Raw genomic sequence first — 21,619 nt, 5'->3', positions numbered from 1 at the left:
ATCTTTCTCTGGGAAATATGACCTTCCCAAGCGGAAAGACCTAAAGACACTGACATTGTGAGTTCCACAAGGAAACAACCCAACTAGATTACCCCAGGGACTCACCACTTCTGATCAGCTTCTTAGTACCTCACTTAAATAAACAGATCAAGAACCGCCAGACATTTAAGGAAGCTTCTGACATAATAGAGACAAAAACAAATAGTGCTGGTAGGGGATTTGAAAGAAAAGCCATGGAAAGGAAAGAAAATTAAAAAACAATACTAGCATACTCAAGAGATAAGATACTGCTTCCATGAAACAAAAATAAGATGCTATTTTTAAAAGTCCAAGATCGAAAAGGACTCTTGGAAATTAAAAACGATAGTAGAAATGAACAATTCAACAGTAGGGTTGGATGAGGAAGTTGAGGAAATCTCCCGTACAGTAGAGCAAAATTACAAAGATAAAAATATAGAACAGATGAGGTTATATAAATCTTGAAGTCTGGGAGATGCAAAATCTGAACAGAGGCATTCCAGGAGTAGAGAATGAAAAAAATAAAGGATAGAAAATTATCAGAGAAATAATTCAAGAGCATTTTCCAAAGCAGAAGTAGACCTTTCCAAATTTAAAGGTTCCAGTGAGTAGCCCAGAAAAAAGGATTAAGATTAATCTTTGCCAAAGCACATCATTGTAAAATTTCAAAACTCCGGTAAAAGAAAAGATCCTACAAATGTCCAGAGAGTAAAAATAAGTCATGTACAAAAGGTCAAGAATCAGAATGCATTGGGGCGCCTGGGTGGCACAGCGGTTAAGCGTCTGCCTTCGGCTCAGGGCGTGATCCTGGCGATCTGGGATCGAGCCCCACACCAGGCTCCTCTGCTATGAGCCTGCTTCTTCCTCTCTCACTCCCCCTGCTTGTGTTCCCTCTCTCGCTGGCTGTCTCTATCTCTGTCGAATAAATAAATAAAATCTTAAAAAAAAAAAAAAAGAATCAGAATGCATTTCTTCTTACCCATCTAGTTAAATCTTTTATCACTCTGTAGGACACCCAGTCAGCTAATTTATTCATGGGAGAATCCTAATGAGAACACATAGATGTGTATATATAAGAAATCTGAGCCAATTGTCCACAGAAATCAACGTAGGCTCCCATTCTTAAGTATGCATGATCGGACAAGAGAAGAAAACCAGCATGGTAAAAGAGAAAGGCCAAGGTCAATGAAACAACTGTCCCCAGGAGAAACAGACTTAACTCAGAGAAACTAGGGGAATTGCTCTCTATATTTTCAAGAGATTTGAGAAAATAGGGACTGCAGGCATTAAAGAAGAAGATGCGATGAAGCAGGAACCATCTCAGAGATTAAATAATTATCAGGACAAAATTCAAGGGAAGGGTTTGAAGATAAATGTAAGGAAAGATTTCAGACTATAGACCAGAAAGGGACAAAGAGATGGAAAAAATTGGGAGAAAAGTGAGAGAGTATCAATTCGGGAGGCCAGCCATCTGAGTAACTGGAGTTCCAAAAAAAAAAAAAAAAATTTTTTTTAAATAAAAATTGAGAAAACACACGGAAAGACATGATCAAAGAAATCATAAAAGAAAGTTAATCAGAATTGAAGGAATCTCTAGGTTGAAGGACTCATTTGGAATGAAAAGCTGAATAAATGAGAAAAAGATGAATATGTACATTCAATATTGTGAGATTTCAGACCACCAAGAATAAATAGAAGATCCAAAATAATTTCCACAGAGAAACAATATTATATACAAAAAAATAAGAATGAAACTAACATCAGATTTCTCTCTGGGGATGCTGAATGGTAGAATATAATGGAACAAAGCCTTAAAAGTTTTTTTGTTTTTTTTTTAAAGATTTTATTTATTTGAGAGAGCAAGAGTAGGGCAGGGTGGGGGGGGGGAGAGGTCGAGGGACAAGTGAGCAGGGAGCCAATGTGGGGCTCAATTGCAGGACCCTGGGATCATGACCTGAGCCAAAGGGAGACACTTAACTGACTGTGCCACCCAGGCTCCCTAAAGCCTTGAAAGTTATGAGGGAAAATTACTTACAATTGAGAATTCTATAGTCATATAAGGCATAATGGTATTTTCAGATAGAAACTCAGGAGGGTTACCTTTCAAGTACTTTCTAAGTAAGCTACTTGAGAATTTACACCATCCCAAAAGGGTGAAAACAATCTTACCCACCCCACCTCCCACCATCACCAAAAAGAAAAACATAAGATACAAGAAATAGTGGAATCAACTCAGAAGTCCATTGAAATGCAATCCCAGGATAACAGTTGTACAGTGAAGCTGGAAAGCTGTTTGTTCCTTAGTAGAACAGAAAGGCAGCTCCAGATAGAATGTTATCAACAAGAGGAATGAAATAGACCAGAGTAACAGAATGACTAAGAAGCCAGATCATGTTAATGACTTGATGAAGAAAACATAAATCTCTACCATCAATAAGAAGAAAGTAAGGTGATTAGAAATAACAGGTAAAAAATTATGTAAGAAACTCATGGCCAAACAGGAAGCAAGCCAAAATGTGGTATGATTTTAATCTTCATTCTGCAACGATCAACTCATGGAACCTGCAGACAAAACAGGGAAGTCAACTCTGCTTGCAGAAGAGAACGTGAATGTTGTCATCCTTGACATTGTCAGGGTCCAGCTGATAAATAAAAAGGTGGGAGTGTAGAGGACCAGTACAAGAGAAGGTAGGGGTATTGATATCTTCATCTAATGTGGAGAGGATCATGAGTTACTGGCTGATGGAAGAGCAAACACGAGCTCAAAAAATTTTTAAAGTACAAATAGAAGAAGCGAAAATACAAAGCAAGTACCAAAATGGAGTCAGGAGGAGGGAACTCCTTATCTTCCACAATGCAGAGCCAGGTAATGTCTTAAATTAAGTCAAGAAATACCAGTGTGTGTATATATATGATTATTGATTAGAATATTATATATCTGGTAGTTTATGTACAGAAAAAACATTCTGGGAGACTATTACCGAGTTGCTAACCTCTGGCTAGAAGAGAGGGGGAGTCCCAATTCTGTCATTGCTAGTGTTTTAATAATAGTTACAAATAGAAAACCTCAAAGACATTAGAATTGTGTAATCTCATGGTGTACTGCACGAATATGAATTTGACTCCTAAATTCCTGAAGCATAACTCCACACAATGAAAGTCTGATAAACGACTTGGGAGTTACCAGTAATAAAAAGGCGTTTCAGTGTGTGAGTTTCTTTTCTCTAAAGTAAACACCCTTTCACTCGGTTTGGCTGAATCATAAATGGGAAAAGATTCCATATCTCTGATTTGCTTGTTTTTGAGAAATGTGATTGTTTAGAAAACTTTTAAAGTTTTTTGTTTTTGTTTTTGTTTTGGCAGGGGCGGAGGGGGGAGTGGGAGAATCAGAACATGTAACAATTATTAAAACTTACGGGAACTTGTGTTACTTATAAAGTTCTGGTTACCACCTACACATTCAGCTGAGTAAATTTATAAAGGAAAGTCTTCTCTGGAAGGCTGCAGGTTTAGATACAAACACCCCTAGATTAAGAACAATTATTTAAATGACACTTCTACAAAGGGTTTTCACAGATAACATCTTCCCTACCAGTAATTCTTATAAAAACAGCACGACGTTGGTATTGTATCTATTTTGTAAGAAGAAGAAATTGAAGCAGAGATATAGGGAATCACCCATGATCACATAGCCAGCAAATAGGGGAGTATTTAAGCTCACGCTGCTGATGCCACATCCACTCCCAGTTGTATCCTTAATGTGGGGATTGCTAGGGAATTAATTGTTCTGGGTTCTTACATGCCTTGGGTTCTTAGTTCTCTGTATAAGGAAAGGAAACTCTGGTGATTATTAAAGAGTTTGTGACATGTCTCTAGTTTTGAGGAAAGGTAGGGAAGGTAATGTTTGCGTCATCAAGATATCAGAATCCAAAGGACTTGAAAGTGTTTTTTTTTGGGGGGGGGGTACCTTCCACCATCACTATTGGGAAGGTGAAGATGCAGGTGCAGATATGGGAGGCTTGAAAGTGATTTTTATGAGACTTCTCTAGAAGGATTTCCAAGGAGTATATCTACCCTAATAACCTGGTAAACTGTAGACACGGGCTTTCTTTCTCTTTGCCTGCGGCCATAAATCTGGCCTTCTAACTACAGGTACTCTTCTATCAAAACCCGAAGAATGTTCTAAGCTGAGTGACCGAGGGTCATGTTGGCAACTCTTTCTTTTGAATCTGCAGTCCAGTTCTTTCCAACAAGAAGAGAAATAGCTCTTTGTCAAAACAAAAAACAAAAAACCTAGTGCTGCCCCAATACTCTATTTCAGGCACTGGCAAGTTCATAGCTTGCCTAAGTCATTCATTGTTGGCACCAATCCCCCAATACCCCCTTTTCCCTCCTGCTTACATAGGAATTATTCTGCAAAGGATTGCATTCAGAGTATGGAAATTCCTTTAGGGGAAGGATGCCTTAGCTAATGTGTTCCATGAAACATCTCTAATGATTCTTAGCTCTACCCTTTTTCGAAGGAAGGCATTCTCCTAAGACCAGCCCATTATTATCAAAATATTCCATTCAGATGCAATATAGTTTATTTGGGATAACAATATTCAAGATTCTTAATTTTCATCGATGCGTTGAGAATCCAACCAGAATCCACAAACGCAACCGTAGTAAGTACAGTTTTTCTCCTTTGCAGCTAGTGCTTTTTCCTTAGAACATTTTTTTAAAAAGATTTTATTTATTTATTCGACAGAGATAGAGACAGCCAGCGAGAGAGGGAACACAAGCAGGGGGAGTGGGAGAGGAAGAAGCAGGCTCATAGCGGAGGAGCCTGACGTGGGGCTCGATCCCAGAACGCCGGGATCACGCCCTGAGCCGAAGGCAGACGCTTAACCGCTGTGCCACCCAGGCGCCCCTAGTGCCTTCCTTAGAATACAACTGTATTCCCATTTGATTCCAAAGACTTTCACTTATTAGAGAGAGGCATGGCAGTCCTGTCCTGTGCTTCGTTAAGACATCACAGACTTTGCTCGCTGAGCAAACCGCAGCGTCTAAATTGATTATACCTCTAAGTGACAACCTAAGATGAAAACTCACAGCAGAAGTAGATGCGGCTTGTTGGGAAAGCTGCTCGAGTCTTTTAAAAAGCAAAGGCTTGGGGGCTGCCTTATGAGAAATAAAGCTACCGACCATACAACCTGAGTATCAGATTTAAGTTGGCGATGCTCCTGAATGGATCACGGCTCATTTTTGAAACTCTTTAGAAACTTGCTGCTTAAGACACGTGCAAGTCTTTTTCCACATGCATCCAGGTGACATGGCCAAACCCTTCCCCTTGCCCCCCAAAGGGAAGCCTTCTGTGTGGCTCTTCTGCTTTATTTATACGTTATTTGCTTATGTGATGTTTTCCACTACCAGACATGAGCTGCAAAAAGCAGGGACCATACCTCATCGGCCTTTTAAAATTCTTTGCCAAACAGCCTGATTCCATAATGGACAAAGGACTTGAATAGACATTTTCCCAAAGACCTACAAATGGCCAACACGCACACGAAAAGATGGTAAATGTCATTCGTCATCAGGGAAATGCATTATCAAAACCACAATGAGATGCGGCTTCACGGCCACTAGGATGGCTACTATCAAAAACCGGAAAACACAAGTGATGGTGAGGATGTGGAGAAATTGGAACCCTTGTGCACCCTTGGTAGGAATGTAAGATGGTGTGGCCATTATGGAAACCAGTGTGGTGCTTCCTCAAAAAAAAAAAAAAAGAATTACCATATGATGCGGCAATTCCACTTTTGGGTATCTACCCCAAAGAATCGAAAGCAGGGTCTTGAAGAGAGATTTGTACACCCGTGTTCACAACAGCATTATTCCCAATAGCTAAAACATGGAAGGAACCCATATGTCCATTGACAGATGAGTGGATAAGCAAAGTGTGGTCTCTCCGTACAATGGAATATTATTCAGCCTTAAAGGGGAGGAAATTCTGACACCTGCTACCACATGGATTAATCTTAAGGATTTTTATGTTAAGCGAAAGAGGCCAGTTACAAAAAGACAAATGTCATGTAATTCCACTTAATGAGGTCTCGGGAGTAGTCAAATTCACAGAGACAGAAAGCGGGATGGTGATTGCCAGGGGCTGGAGGAAGGAGACAACGGCAGTTGTTGAATGGGTACAGAGTTTGTTTTACACGATGAAATGGGTTCTGGAGATGGACGGTGCCGGTGAAGCATAACATTAGGAATGTATGTAATACCGCCGACTGTACACGTAAAGGTGGTTAAGATGGTAAATTCTATATTAAGCCTATTTTGGCACAGTAAAAAAATGGGGGAAAAAACCCCTGACAGCTCATATCCAAACTACAAAATGAATGCCTATAAATCAGTAAGAAAGAGAAAATCCCATAGCAAAATGGAGAAAGAAACCCAAAACATTGCATATGCACTTTGCTGAAGGGATTCCAAATAGCCGAAGTAATACCCTATTAGTAATCAGAAAATGCAATTTAATATAATGCTCACATTAGTCAAAATGCAGTTTAACACAATGTTTATATTAGCCCCAAAGTGGAACATTCAAATGCCTGTGAATGGATAAATTGAAGTATAGTCGTACAAAGAATACGACACAAACAATAAAAGTAAACGAACTATAGCCACAACACTATAATGTGGATGGATCTCAGAAACATAATGTTGAGTCAGAAAAACTCAGATGCAAAATAGTACGTACTGTGTGGTTTCATTGACAGAAAGTCCCAAAACGGGCAAAAGAGAAACATATACTTAGGGATTCATACTTCATTGATAAAACTATGAATAAAAGCAAAGAAATGATTACAACAAGAGGACAGTGGTTACCTGGAGAGGAGACTGGGAAAGATTGTGATTGGGAGGATGAATGTAGGGGTCTTTTGGGGCCTGGCGATGTTCTTTTTCTTTACCTCCTGGTGGCTACATTGGAGTTTCACTTTTCCTTACGTGTGTTATATTTCACAACAAAAATGTTTCTAATAGCAAAAAAAAAAAAAAAAATCCTTGCTCATTAGCACATTGCCTGGCACACTGGAGTTTCCTAATAAAGGTTTGCTTATCTTCTACTGTACAATAAAAAGGAAAAGTGAACTTATATTATAAATCGGTATATACAAATGACAAAACCGTGTTCCTGGGGAGAAAAAAATGGGCATCAGCAAGCTATTCTGTGGCCTAAGCCCCACCCTCTCCTCCCGTACCCCTCCAGGGAGATCCTGGGCAGACAGAGGATTGATGCAGTCTAGAGAGATGGATAGATGGACAAAGGGTCTACTTTCAGACATGGACAGTGCTATGGACAGGCACTGAAGAAAGGATGAACTTGGATTGGAAATAGCTATCCTTGAAAATCGTTATCACGTTCACTTAGGAGGAATGGAAGCTAATAATTATATAAGCATCCCTCCCTCAGACAAACCAGAACCCCAAATTAACTTAATTTGTTTATATGAATGCCTTTAAATAATGAGGTACACAGCTCCCGCCCCTTTCTTGGTACGAGGGGAATCTTTGTCACATTCATCTGTACTTGTTTCTATTTTTGCACAATCAGGGTAAGATTAGAGCCTTGCCGGATCTCCGCAGAAAGATGAGTTTGATTCAAACACGTGCAGAATGCAGAGAGCAATGATTTGGTGACTGGTTCAGCGCATCTGTAGGACTGGGGAATTGGGTCACCTCCTTGCCAGCACAAACCCTGGTTAATATTTGTCACAGATGGGCACTTACTACAAGTCTTTTTTTTTTTTTTAATAATTAGTGCAAGAGTGTGTGATTCATGAATTTTCCAGCGAATTCCTTCAGCCTTTCCTCTTGTTAGGAATCCTCTGTCTTCCCATTAGAGTCAGTATGGGCTTAGGGAATCAAAAACCCAACTCTAAATTATTGCTATCAGTTTAATCAAATCAGAGCAAATGTTAGTCTGTTGCCCTCCTTCCCCCATTAGCCATGTGGGGATTGTTCAGTTTTCTTCGTATTAGGGAGAAAGCCCTACTGTGTGTAGTTTGGGCAGGAGGCAGTGGCCCAGTTCCCATTACAAAAGTCAAAGTAGCTTTATCTTCTCCTCCTGTTGTCCCCTGGCAGCTAGGGCTTGGGGCCTGGTCTAGACTCAGTCAATTGGAAACTCTTTCTGGTGCTTACGATGTTGAGACGTACAGACAGATGGCGGTAAGTCCTAGGGGAGCAGGGGTGGCCTCCTGGCCATCCTGGTTCTCATTAAGAAAAAAATCTGCTCCTTGGCTGTTCAGATGTTTTGATCACTGCCCATATTCTATCATGAAATCTAGCAAGGATTCTGTGACACTGCCCCCCCCCCGCCCCAGAAACTCTTCTAATATATCCCATTTTTGCTTAAGTTACCTGTAGTTGTTTTTGACATTCTGGCCAAAGTATCTTTGCTTTGGATTTTGCACATCGCTGCTCTCTTCCTTAAGTTAGGACAATAGGAAAGTAACCACATGCCTTTCACAGTGGCTTTCAAATGCCAGCCTGTATCAGAAACACCCGGAGCATTTGTTCAACGGTGAATTGTTGGGTCTACCTTCTGAGTTTCTGATGCAGTCAGTCTGGGGTGCTGCCTGAGAATTTGCATTTCTGGCGATGCTGCTGCTTCGGGGACCACACTTTTGAGAACCATTGGCCTAGAATACGGGAGAGCTCCCTCCGACCCTGTCCAAAAACTAGCAACAGTTTTTAGCCAATAAACAATGATTCAGGGTCTTACTTGGGATTTCCTTTGGTTTGTTGATTTCCCTGGTTATTGTTGCTTTTATATTGCAGAGGAGATACAACAAACTTGGGGAATATGTCTCTTATTTTTCTAGACCAATAGAAATCATGAGATTCTGAGGGAGTAGTAGACCAGAAGTCTGGGTATCACCTTTGTTTATTTACTGTGAATATGTCATATCTGAATTCTTAGAAATGAGGTTATTATATTCTTACTGTCTTAATTACTTTTATTAAGATAGTCAACTTAATTGTTTAAAACACTGCTCATCTAGGTGGGGACTACTCTGTAGACCAAACTACATTTTTAAATGTATAATAGTTCAATCATTTTCTCATTTTCACTATGACCTTATCTGTTTCTGAACATAGACTATGGGGTTCAACTAGGATCTTTTTTTTTTTTTTAAAGATTTTATTTATTTGAGAGAGAGAGAGAGCAGGAGCAGGGTTGGGGGGGGGGGCAGAGGGAGAGGGAGAAGCAGACTCCCCGCTGAGCAGGAAGTCCAAAGTGGGCATGGCTCTATCCCAGGACCCAATCCCAGGACCCGATCCCAAGACTGGGAGATCATAACCTGAGCCAAAGGCAGATGTTTAACTGACTGAGCCACCCAGGCACTCACAACTAGGATCTTTAAAGAAATTAATTTTTTAGAATTATCCCTAATTACTTGGCCACATATATTTGAAGAAATAATCTAAATCTCAAATAATTCCACAGCCATAAAACACCAGCACATACCTATTAGGATGGCCGAAAGGGAAGACAGTGACAATACCAAATGCCGGCAAGGATGCTGAGAAACGTTGATGGTAGAAAAGTAAAATGCTGGGGTGTCTGGGTGGCTCAGTCAGGTAAGCTTCTGCCTTTGGCCCAGGTCATGATCCCAAGGTCCTGGAATGGAGCCCTGCCTCAGGTTCCCTGCTCTGTGGGGAGCCTGCTTCTCCCTCTCCCTCTGCCTGCAGCTCCCCCTTGTGCGCTCTGACTGTAGAAAGAAAGAAAGAAAGAAAGAAAGAAAGAAAGAAAGAAAGAAAGAAAGAAAAAGAGAGGGTGGGAAGGAGGGAGGGAGGGAGATGGAGGGTGAGGGAGGGAGGGAAGAAAGAAAGAAAAGATAGAAAGAAAAAAAGGAAAGTAAAATGTTATAGCCACTCGAAAAAAGTTTGGCAGTTTCTTAGAACACGGGACGTGTAATTTCCATATGACACAGCAATTGTACTCCAGGGCTGTTATTCCAGAGAAATTAAAACTTATGTTCACATAAATGCCTGCATATGAATGTTCATAGTAGTTTATTTATAATAACCAAAAATTGGAGTTAGCCCAGGTGTCCCCCAGTGGGTGAATGGTTAAACAAAAGGTGGAATACTACTTAGTAATAAAAAGGAACAAACTATTGAAACACGTAACAATTTGGATAAGTCTCCCTGGGGGAATTATGCTGCCTGAGAAAAACACGTTCTAAAAGACTATATTGTATATGATTCCATCTATGTAACATTTTCGAATTGGCCACATTTTAGAAATGGAGGCTAGATTAGTAGTTGCCAAGTGGTGGTGGTGGGACGAAAGGACATGAGGATGAGGAGGCTGTGGTGTTGGTGTGTTCAGTAGTTTGTGGTGCTGGACACTTGAACCCACACAGGTGTTAAAAATGTATAGAACTTAATACACATACATATAAATCCAAGTAAAACGGGAAATCTGAATATCGTTGGATTGTATCAATGTCAATATCCTGGTTGTGATGTTATACTATAGTTTTGTAAACTGTTACCATTGGGGAAAGGGCACAGTGAACAAGGGATCTCTGTATTATTTCTTATAGCTGCATGCAAATCTATGATGGCAAGAAACATTTTAATTTAAAAAGATCCTACCGGGGAGCCTGAGTGGCCCAGTAGGTCCAACTCTTGATTTCGGCTCAGTTTATGATCTCAGGGTTGTGAGATGGAGCCCCATGTGGGCTCTGTGTGGAGTGTGGCGTCTGCTTACGATTCTCTCTCTCCCTCTCCCTTTGCCCCTCCCCCACTCATGCATGTGCTCTTTCTCTCTCAAATAAATAAATGTTTAAAAAATCCTATCAAAGATAATAGAGTCTATCAATGATAATAATAGAGTAAGACTTGCATATTGGTAATATTAAGCTTAGGGTGTAATTAAAGGCTTCTGGGCATAGAAGGATAAATAAATGTGCTAATTAATCACAATTTTGTATAGCTGGTTGTTTTAGAAACTTGAGGTTTGGGTGAAAAGCAGAAGAGGCCCAGATCCTAGACCTAGGAACGATCTTAAAGGCTGGTCTGTTCTAGCCACTGGCCATAGAGGCACCAGCTCACGTCCAACAATGTACTCCCGAGAGGTATTTGGTATAGCCACCAGGGACCCTCTGCACAATATCCCCGGTTTCCCTAGGGTATTAGCACTAGTAGGTTTGGGGGAAAGACTAGCGTATGCATTTTGCATGTACTAATAAGAACTGCCATTTACCAAGGGCCTGCTCTAGGTGACTGCTAAATCCACATCTTATTTAAACCTCACAATGACTTTGGGTGAGAGGCACTATTATCTCCATTGTACGGATGAGCAAAGTGAGGCTTGGTGAATTTCATTAACTTGCTCTGGCACCAGCTGGTAACGTGGTGGAGCCAGAGTAGAGTGTGGGTGTGTGGGGGCCACAGCTGTCCTCTTTTCAGGATGCATACCCACTGCCTTCCAAAGGGGCTTCTATTGTATTAGTCCCTGAACACACACATATGGGATAGTCCCAGTGTGATTTGCTTGATCATTTCCTTCAGATTAGGAGTTCTTAATCTAGGGGCTATGGGACCTTACAGGATCCACGAGTTGGTTTCAGGAGATCATGAGCCCACTGAAATTGGACGTAAATTTGGTGCATATTTGCACATATGAATTTTTCTGGGCAAAGGAGCCATTGTTTCCATCAGATTCCCTGAAGAGGTTTGGGACTCAAAAGACGGGTTGAGAACCACTGCAGTTAGATCCAAAGAGAGATTTTTTTACAGCCCCCCCTCCCCCCGCCCCGCACCGGAAAGGTGTTTCAAATGCCCAATAACACTGACAAAGGCAAGTGATACATTTGGGAGAAATAAAATAAGCTGCCAAACGCTACACAGAAAGCAGGGTCAAAACTGCTCTTTTGTAAAGTCATTGCAAAGAGGATACTTGAAGACATTCACCAAATTTCATCTGTCTCAGCAGAATTGTTAAACACTTCCCATCTACTTGTTCCATATATCTTTAGAAGACAGTATTTTTGACAAATTTGATACACTATGAAAGGATATCAACGTACCTTAAGTTCAGGATAAGGGCTGGTCCACAGGCTTAGCACAAAATTGTGGCTGATGAATTTTAGGTGGCCCAATACCTTCTATCATCTTTATCAACCTTTTAAAAAGATTTATTTGAGAGAGAGAGAGAGAAAGAGAGAGAGAGAGCATGATCGCCTGCGTGCAAACACAGGGTGGGGGGAGGGGTAGAGGGCGGGAGAGAGAACCGCAAGCAGACTCCCTGCTGAGCCCAGAGCCTGATGCCAGGCTTGATTTCATGACCCTGAGATCAGGGTCTGGGCCAAAGGCAAGAGTCAGATGCTTAACTGACTGAATCACTGAGGTGCCCCTCATCTTTATCAACTTTTTGATAATTGAGTGTGCAAATAGATCCCACAGCTACGATGTTACTGCACTTGAACTGAATTCTGTGCGGGATAACATTCATTTTCACGCCTCTGCACAAGCCCTTCCCTCTGCCCACAGTGCCCTTGTCGGATGAACTTGAACACTGCATTTAAGTCCTGGATGGAGGTCTTCTGTGACTCTTCTGTGAGCTTCCGCCTTTCTCCTCCCAGGCAGAACGGGCCTGTCATCTACGTTCTAGCCCTCAGTCCGCACCTCTGTCACGTCGTCCTTGTCAGTGGTTCCTTGTCTGTTTCACACAGGCCACTGAGCCTCTGAAATGCTCTATCCGTGACTTATTTATTTTGTATTCCTTGTCCCTAGCCGCATAGTAGGTGGCTGGAGTTTGCCGACGAAACAACATTAGCTTCCATTTAGGAAGGCCCTCCTTTGTGCAGGCTGTGTTGAAGGACACCGTTAGGTGTATCTGGTTAAATGACAGCGGCAATTTCTTGTTAATGAGTAAATGAAATGCCTTTCAGTGACCTCCCGAAGTGACCTCCTGACTCACGGGTTGAGGAAACAATTAGGAAAAGGAAGGGCCAGACATCTAGGCAGGTAAGAAAACAATGAGGTTAAGAAATGGAAGGACTTTAGGTGAGGAACAGCTAGGGATCAGAGCAGGGGCCAGCACTCAGCTAAGCAGAGAAAGAGAGGTTTAGTCTGGTTGAGAGAGAAGGGACTTCTTGAATATGGGAATGAAGAGACGGGAGAGATACTGGGTGGACTGAAAGAATGGGGATCACTGGGGGCAGGGGTTAGAGACTCTAAATGGATTTATTCAGACCCCAGGGACTTACTCTTAGTGACAGCCGCCTACAGAGTAGCATCTAGTTTCTGGGTCTACTGCTCTGTTGCTTAAACATAGCTTGTATTCTTGGGTATTTCACTAGAATTACTGAAAGTCTGAGCAGCAAAGGGCCATAGAAATGATCTGGGCCTGTCTTTTTTTTTTTTTTTCTTTTTAAAGATATATTTATTTATTTATTTACTTACTTGAGAGAGGGAGAGACACAGGGGAGAGGAGGAGAGGCAGAGAGAGAATCTCAAGCAGGCTCCATGCCTAGTGCAGAGCCGGACGCAAGGCTTGATCTCACAACCCCAAGATCATGACCTGAACTGAAATCAAGAGTCAGCCACCCAAGTGACTGAGCCACCCTGGGGCATGTCTTTTTATTTGACTGAAAGAGGCAGCTTTGTACCCAGCCCAGGAGACACTCCGCTCTCACTGGGTTCAGCCTGAGGCAGGGAATGCCCCAGGGACAGGGCTCTATTCTGAAGACTGTGACCCCAGGAGAGGTCCCTGACTGCGGGGGTGGGGGGGGGTGGGGGGTGGGGTGGTGGTGGCTGCAATGGCTCAGAGCCTGGTTTCCTTAAGATACAAACCAAATAAAGGCTTTCAAAGAATTAGGTAGTTGGTCAAAAACAGCTTTGGTAAACAAGCCCAGCTTTTCCTCTTTATTAACATAGTATTTCCTCTCCATTACAGGTTAACAAAGAGAGGAGTTTGTTTGCTGGAGAAAGCCTAACGAGCTTTTAGTTCTACCCGGCAACTCTGGGAGGAGGGGAAATGCTAGCTTTTAGTTCAACTCTGCAAGTCTGGGAGGTACGGTGTTAGCAGAAGGCCGGAGAGCTGCCTTTTTGTTGTTTTGAATTGTATACAGATTGGATAATAGCAAACATCTACCTCTCAACTTTATCCCCCTCTACCATCTTGTTTACCTTGTCCATATATGGCACTTTCCAGCGATTCTGGCAACTCTTTCACGGGTCAACAGAGCGCACTAGTTGCACAAGAAAACACCTAGGGGACTTTGTGTCTTTGAGGAGTCCCTCCATCGAAATTGCATTCTCTAAAAGCTATTTGCCGCCCCCCCAAGTGTTGCATGACTATTTGTGCAAGGTGCTTGGTGTGTAGTAACAAGCCACGGGTTCACGTAATCCTCTCTTCAATAGCTATCGGGGGCCCAGAGGCTCGAGAGAGACCTGGAAAGTCAATTCCGTCCGCGTCTGCAGACCCGTTCCCTTGGAGAATATGGAGAAGACCGAGGGCGACGGTTCGCGGGCCCGAATGGGGCCCCGCACCCTCGCTTCCCCTTCCGCGGGCCTCCGGGGCTTGCTCCGCTCCCAAACCGGGATCTCCTGCGCCCGGCACTCGGCGGGAGGAAGCGGGAAGCCCGGGCCACAGGTTCCAGACCCCGCGCGCCAGAAGCTGGGCCGGCAACGTAGCCCCGCGCCTCGCCCCGCCCCGCCCCGCCGTGCCCGGGGGCGCGCGCACGCACGCAGGCGCGGGGGCGCACGGCGCGGGCGCGCGCAGGGCCGGGCCGGCAATAGGGCGGGAGCGCGGCTCCGGGAGGCGGCGGCGGCGGCGGCGGCGGAAGCGGCGAGGGCGGCGGGCGTCCGGCTCTGAGGAGGTGGTGGTGGCGGCGGCGGCGGCGGAGGAGGCGGAGGCGGCGGCTCTGGACTGGGCTCGGCTGGGAGCGGGCGAGGGTCGGGGGCGCCGGGTCCAGCGCCGATCCCCTGGCTCGACCATCCTCCCGCCGCCCGGACGCCTGGGCCGCGGAGTTTGTGTCCCGGCTCGGACCCCGGCGCCCAGCCCGGAGCCGTAACCTTGAGGCGGCGGCGGCGGGGCCGGGCCGGGCCGGGCCGGGGGGCGGCGGCACTGGATCCGCGGCTGCCCGATCGTTGGCGGGAGATGTCGAACCCCGGGACGCGCAGGAACGGCTCCAGCATCAAGATCCGTCTGACAGGTACGGCCGGCGGGAGGCCCACCCGCCTCCCACCGCCCCCCCCCCGCCACGGCCCGGCGCCCCTGGCGCCCCGCACCGCCCCCCCAGCAGCCCCGGAATTTCCCGCAGAGCGTCCCGGTGGAGTGGCCCTCCCCCACGCCGGCCGTTGTCCCAGGACCTCGTCACCCCCCTCGGCGAGTGCCCCTCGCTCCTCGTTCCCGGCCCCGCCCCCTCGCTGCTCCCGGCCCCGCCCCCTCGCTTCTCACCCCTCCCAACCCCCCCACGGTCTCTCGCTTCCCTCCTTCTCCCCCCACCTGCCCCGTCGTGTCCCCCCTCCTGGCCCCCCGCCCGTTTTCACCCCCTCCGTCCTGGTCGCTCCCCTCCCTCTCCCTGCCTCGTTCCCTCGTTTCTCCCCGTGGCCCCGCCCCCCGCTGCTCAGCCCCCTTCCTCCCCCTCGCTTTCTTTCCTCTCCCCTCACCTGCCTCCTCGCTTTCCCTCCTGGCCCCGCCCCTTGCTCTCGGTCCCGCCCCTCTCTTCTCACCACCTTCCCATCCTCTCTTGCCTCCGGGTCTCTCCTCCGACATGCCCCCGCTCTTCTCCCTCCTGTCCCCGCTTCTTACCCCCTCCCCCATACTCTCTACCTTCCTCTCTCTACCCACCTCCCAACTTACCCCCTGACTTCTCCCCTCCCGGCCCCGCCCCTTTATTCTCCCTTGGCCGGGCTCCCTCACTTTCCCCCTAAGCCCCGCCCCTCATTTTCCACCTAGTCCCGCCCTCGCTTATCTCGCAGCCCCGCCCCCTGCTTCTGTCTCGCTGCCTCCACCCTTTCCTTCAGCCTCGAATTCCTCAATCCTATCGTGTCGCTTCTCCCGGTCCTGTTCTCCTCGCTTCCCCGCTGGTCCAGACCTCTTCAGTCTAGTCCACTTCCTTTCTGCCTCAGGCCAGGCCACTATCTACTCTTGACTGTGCTTCTTCAGTTCTTTCTGCATTGCACTTTACCAGCACCGCGCCCCCCAGCCCCGCAACATCCTTGAGCCCTGAGTAGGGCTGAGGGTCCCCCCGCCCCCCACTGGAGGCTTTGGCAGCTGCACTAACGCAGGCTCCTTGATTCACTCTCATTGAGTCTTCAATGAAGTGCCCGTGTCTCCTAGGAGGCTCTGTAGTGCCACCTTGAAGGGTGAGCGCCAAGCTGTGCTGCGGGCCGGCGACGCTGTGGTTTGGCTGAGTGTGGATGCCCGCTGTCTGCTGGAGGCTCCCCTCGCTGGCGGGCCCCGGAGATGTGCCCCTGCGCGGGCTCCTCAGGGCTGGGGTGCTGCGGCCTCGCCTCCCAGTTGAAATTCATACCTGAGGCCCGCTTTTAGGGCTGCAGAGACGGTCCTGCCGGGGGACTTTCCGAACTCGAGTATTTCCCCAGAAACACTGCCTGCTCGTTGGCGGGAGAACGGAAAGGAAATAAAAAGTTCAGGCTGATTCCTGTCAGGGGGCTTTCCCTTGGATTTTTCTGTTCAGTGGCCAGGCTGGTGAGGACTCCAAAGTCAGAGTCCGGTCAGATCCTTTCAAAGAGCCAATGAGCATTTTGGCACTTTATGGCAGATGCGTAGCCCTAATTCGTCGGTAATTCGTGGGTGATCGTTTTCAAACTAAAGTTTCTTTGAAACTACATAGTTGTTGCATGATTTATTTTTTTTCCAAGAAAAGGGATATATATGTATATTTCTTCTTCTTCTTCTCCTTCTTCTTCTTCTTCTTCTTCTTCTTCTTCTTCTTCTTCTTCTTCTTCTTCTTCGTATAAAGATGTCAGATTAGGTTACGATAAGATAATGTGATCCGATAATGATTTGGACCCAAATCCAGACCCTGGTTTTGTGAAGTAACCGCCATATATCCCAGGGATCTTTGCTTCTGGAGGAACATAATCCTTTATTCAGGACTAGTAGGAAACGCTTCTCACTATGCAGATACAGTATATAACATTGTTATTTTTATGGTTACATGAAAGCCATGTTTTTGACTTTGTAATGCTTGTAAAACTTTAATTCCTGACAACTTTAATTTGATTCTCATTTACAGTGTAATCTGTAATTGACATCAGATTGGTTTCATTTTTCTTGTTAAAAGCAGAAGTAACTGATTTCATGAGTTTGGGTAGAAATGTGATTAAGGTTTCAGAAGGAAGAGGTTTTAATTACAATATTTGTGTCAAGTGTATATATATGTATTAATCAAACCTAGTTGGCAGGTCTGGGCCTTTCCCTTGTGAAAGGGAGGGCTTGGTTTATTCTCCCAAATTAATTTTGGATTCAGAAATTTAGATGCCAAAGATATAGAAATGCTTTGAAGAGTTTTGGATGGCATTTGATATTGAAGGATCAGGTGATGAGTGTTATTTCCAAAGCCCCTTTTCCCTTCACCCCTGTTGGTGTCATTGAGAGTCTGGGATGATCTGTGGGTGTGGTCATCCCTGCAACAGGAGTTTAGCTGTGATTGCAGACGCAGGTGACCAGCATGTGTTATCTTTTGAATGTTAATTGATGCTGGAACCAGATATTTTGTTGTAGTTAGAGTAGGTTTTGGCATCATCTTTAAGGTTGTCGGGGAGTTTGAAATCTCTTCGCTTCTGGCGTGTTGGGTAGCTGTCTTTCAAAAGTTGTATACTCTTGTTACAGGTTTCAGAGTTTAGTACTACGCATGATATTGGAAAAAAAAATTTTTTTTTTAAATCTAGGAACATTCCAACCAGTCAGTAATATCACATAGGGCATAGTAATATCACACAGGGCATAATTCAAGGCAACATCTGAAGACATTGGAGTATGAAAGAGCCTTTAGAACTTTGGGGTCCATAGTTGTATTTGGTGGTGAGTAGAGCATTGGATTTAAAATTAAGAGACGTGATTTTGGTCAGACCTACCATAAACTGCATGATATGGAACAAATTATGTAACCTTGCTGGGTCTCCGTTTCCTCGCATAAAATGAGATTTCAACTTTATTGTAACATTCTTTGATTCTCTTTCTCATTTTGGCTACCTACTTATTCCAAATTACGTGGGGGTACTCATGCTTTCTATTATTGAATCTCAATGCTGGTTTTCAGAAATTTGTGTTAAAACACAGCACTTGTGTTTGATTTACGAGAAGCGTTCGTTTTGTGTATTGATTAGGCATAAATTTTTCCTTCCTGGTGAAACCCTTTCTGTTTTTGGAAACTATTGGTTGGTATGTGGAACTGCTTCGGAAGCCTGGCCTACGCAGTAAAAAGAATATTTGAGTCTTTATACTTAAAAGAATTTAACTTTAATGAATGTCTTTGTGGTATTTTAACAGGAATATAGTTTTTAAAATAGTTTCAGTAGGTTTGGGGCGTAATATGTGCAAAATCAAGTTATCTTAAAGAGCATTATCTTGCAGACATTTAGAGTTCACTGGCAAATCAAACACTTTGGAAACATTTTTATTTTAAATTCAAGAAGGATTTGCAAAAACTTTGTTCTTATGTGGTACGCAAATGAATCCCAGATACGTTATTTAGGCCACTTTGGGTAAAAGAATGGAATTTTGAGCTCTAAGGGTTCCACAGTGCTCTTCAAGCAAATTAAATTTTATTCTAATGTTAACCAGTTAGTTGAAATGGCAAATGCCTATAAACTTTTTTTTGCGTTTTTATGCCTTGAAATACTCTCAGACCTCCTTGTGTTTTTATAGCTTCTGGAGCGTGACTGCGTGTTGCGAAGAGAGAAAAATTCTAATTCCAAGTAGAGGGGGGAAGAGACCTTCCTTGATAACATGTGGAAATGGAGGCTATTTTTAAAGTTGTAGCACATGGGAAGTAAGGCAGACTTGGGGGTTTGGCCATCCAGATGACACAACTTGAAGATAAATAGTTGTATTAATAGCTGTTAATAACCCTAATTTATCAATAACAGGTGGCCTAATTGATTTGGACTAGTTCGGTTTCTTGAAAGGTTAAGAAAGCTGTTAAGTGTTGCCTTTGTCAGGTTATGCCAGCAGGGAATCTGACTTATGTAAGGCAGGCAGAACTTTTGGTTTTAACAACCGTTACTGGGATAGGACGGAGTAAGTCATTGGTGTTTTAGCCATGAGCTGCCCCTGAGTTTCTGAACATTTCCTTCAGGGTCAGCCTCAAGCTTCTGAAGGTACAGTCAAGGCACTTCCTCGAGCTGAATTAGCTAAGGGTGTGGGATGGGCTAAATCAAGTAACTATTGCAAAACTTCAGTTTTACTCTAAAAGAAATCACATTCTGTCAAACAGTGGTTGTATTACTGATTTTATTTGTGATTTGATCACATTTGGGTTGTCTTAAGGGACAACCTTTTTTTCCCTCAACTCCATTTTTTTTAAAGCTTCTTAACCCACCTAACTGACCTGAGCAATGAATTATTTTATACACTTTCTTTCTTTCTGTATCTTTATAGCAGTTGTAGTGAAATCCAACTAGAATTTTTGCCTTCAGGTCTAGCTATTTGAGGTCAAAACTCCTGTTTTTGCAACCATGAAAGTGGTGTCTGAACTTCGATTTGTTCCTTCTCTTCTACAAATTTTCATTTTCTCTGTTCAGTCACGTTGTTGGGTCCTAGTGTAGAACGCTGGGTGTAAGGGGAGGTTCTGGGGGCTGAGTCACTCGGGAAGAAGTTTTTCCTCATGAATAAAAAAAAAGAAAGACTGACCCATAATATTTCAACATCAGCTCAATGATCCACTTAACTAGACTGGCTGTTTTGTAACATGTTTGTGGGCACTGGTTAAAAGTTAAAAGAGCTGAATTGTGCATTTTATTGAGTGCCAAGAGCAAAGGGGAAGTTCAAGAACCTTCCGAAATAGATGAAATAATTTAGTGTCTTGGCAATGCTCTGATTTTCTGGTTGAGAAACCCTAACTTTTAGAATTCTTATTTGGATCAAATTTTTGTACTTTCAAAACCGTTTTAGAGGTTAAGTATTTTTAAACAAATAGAGAATTAAAAATATGTGGCTATTTATTTATTTATTTCTGTCCCTGAACAACTTAAGTGACTGGTTTGCTTGTTGTTCTGTAAGTGAATTTTATTGAGAGAGAGGCCCTAATTTAAATTGGCTTGTCGTCCACTGCACGCTCATCCTAGCTGACCACAGTCCCTAAGGCATGCTACTTAGAGATGAGCTGGAAGAGCTCTGTTGAAAAACAAAACAAAAGCACCTCTCCGCGTGGAGCAGGCATATCTTCTTTTTAAAATGTTAGAATTACTGTTGTGGCGACAGATGCAATTTAATCCATTTGGATATTTAAACTAAGTGGAATGTTGTTTCCATACTTCTGGATTAAAGGGAAAAAAAACCCTTTTATTGTTTTAAAACAAGGCGTAGATAATGTACCATCACTGTGTCTGGCGATGCGCCCCACCTAATTCCAGCTGTGTTCACCTCCATCGCAGCTGAAAGGAATTCTAATTGGCTGAGGAATGTCGGCAACATTGTGTATCACTGAGCGTGAACCTATTGTGCTGGCTGCTGGGTGATGCATTTCAGATGTTTTAAGCTCCTGAGTCCAACTTGGAGGTTGCTTTCAGGAGTCTGGAAGAGAACATCGTGAAGCTTCGGGTTGGAGACGGCAGCCTGCTTTTTTCTTTGTATGTTGGGCATTTGCTAAATTCTCTAAAGGCCGTGGTCCTTTCTTGTGGCTTAAACCCTGGGTTGGGAGTCAGAAGGTCTGAATTTGATTTCTAGCTCACCAAAGTGCCACAATGGGGAAAAGGGGTGGGTGGAATTAGAATCTTTTAGAGACTCAGTTTCCCTATCTGTGATGCGAGATACCTGCCTTTTCATGTCGCACAGGGACTAGATGTGGATTTAATATTTTGAAGAGTAGTTATGAATTATTTATAGAGTAGCGTGGTGTAAATACACAGTCATAAGTTCCTGTTATTTCTTATTCCTAAATAATTATGTAAATGACACTGAAGAAAATCTATAAAACCTATTGATGAACATGAAAAATATACTCAAGAACAAATTGTTAAATTTTCTGTGCACTCGGGGCGCCTGGGTGGCTCAGTCATTAAGCATCTGCCTTCGGCTCAGGGCGTGATCCCGGAGTCCTGGGATCGAGCCCCACATCAGGCTCCTCCGCTGGGAGCCTGCTTCTTCCTCTCCCACTCCCCCAGCTTGTGTTCCCTCTCTCACTGGCTGTCTCTCTCTCTCTTTGTCAAATAAATAAATAAAATCTTTTAAAAAAGCAAAAAAAAAGAAATTCTCTGTGCACTCAGAAAGTTCCTTAGCGAAATAGCGTTAGAAGCCAAAGCCAGCATCATCTTTAGTTGTGAATCCTTGGAAGCATTCCCATTAAAATCAGGGACAATCCTGGGATGTACACCGTCAAAATTGTTATTAATTAGAGAAAGACAT

At 44.0% G+C, this 21,619-nt stretch overlaps 1 protein-coding gene across 3 annotated transcripts in view; it reads left to right on the top strand.

Moving 5' to 3' along the window:
* The first annotated feature begins 15,015 nt into the window (after window positions 1–15,015).
* The window catches only part of SMURF1 (SMAD specific E3 ubiquitin protein ligase 1), a 108,678-nt gene continuing 102,074 nt past the window's right edge, over window positions 15,016–21,619 (top strand). For all 3 annotated transcript variants that reach the window (XM_040634783.1, XM_040634782.1, XM_040634784.1), the window contains exon 1: window positions 15,016–15,239. In XM_040634783.1, coding sequence (XP_040490717.1) covers window positions 15,185–15,239 — 55 coding nt within the window. In that variant the 5' untranslated portion in view covers window positions 15,016–15,184. The remainder of the gene's footprint in view (window positions 15,240–21,619) is intronic.

This window comes from Ursus maritimus, unplaced genomic scaffold (genome assembly GCF_017311325.1).
Source record: "Ursus maritimus isolate PB19 unplaced genomic scaffold, ASM1731132v1 scaffold_2, whole genome shotgun sequence".
NCBI lineage: Eukaryota > Metazoa > Chordata > Mammalia > Carnivora > Ursidae > Ursus > Ursus maritimus.
The sequence above is the reverse complement of the archived record's forward strand: the minus strand, read 5'-3'. Positions and strand labels throughout refer to the sequence as shown.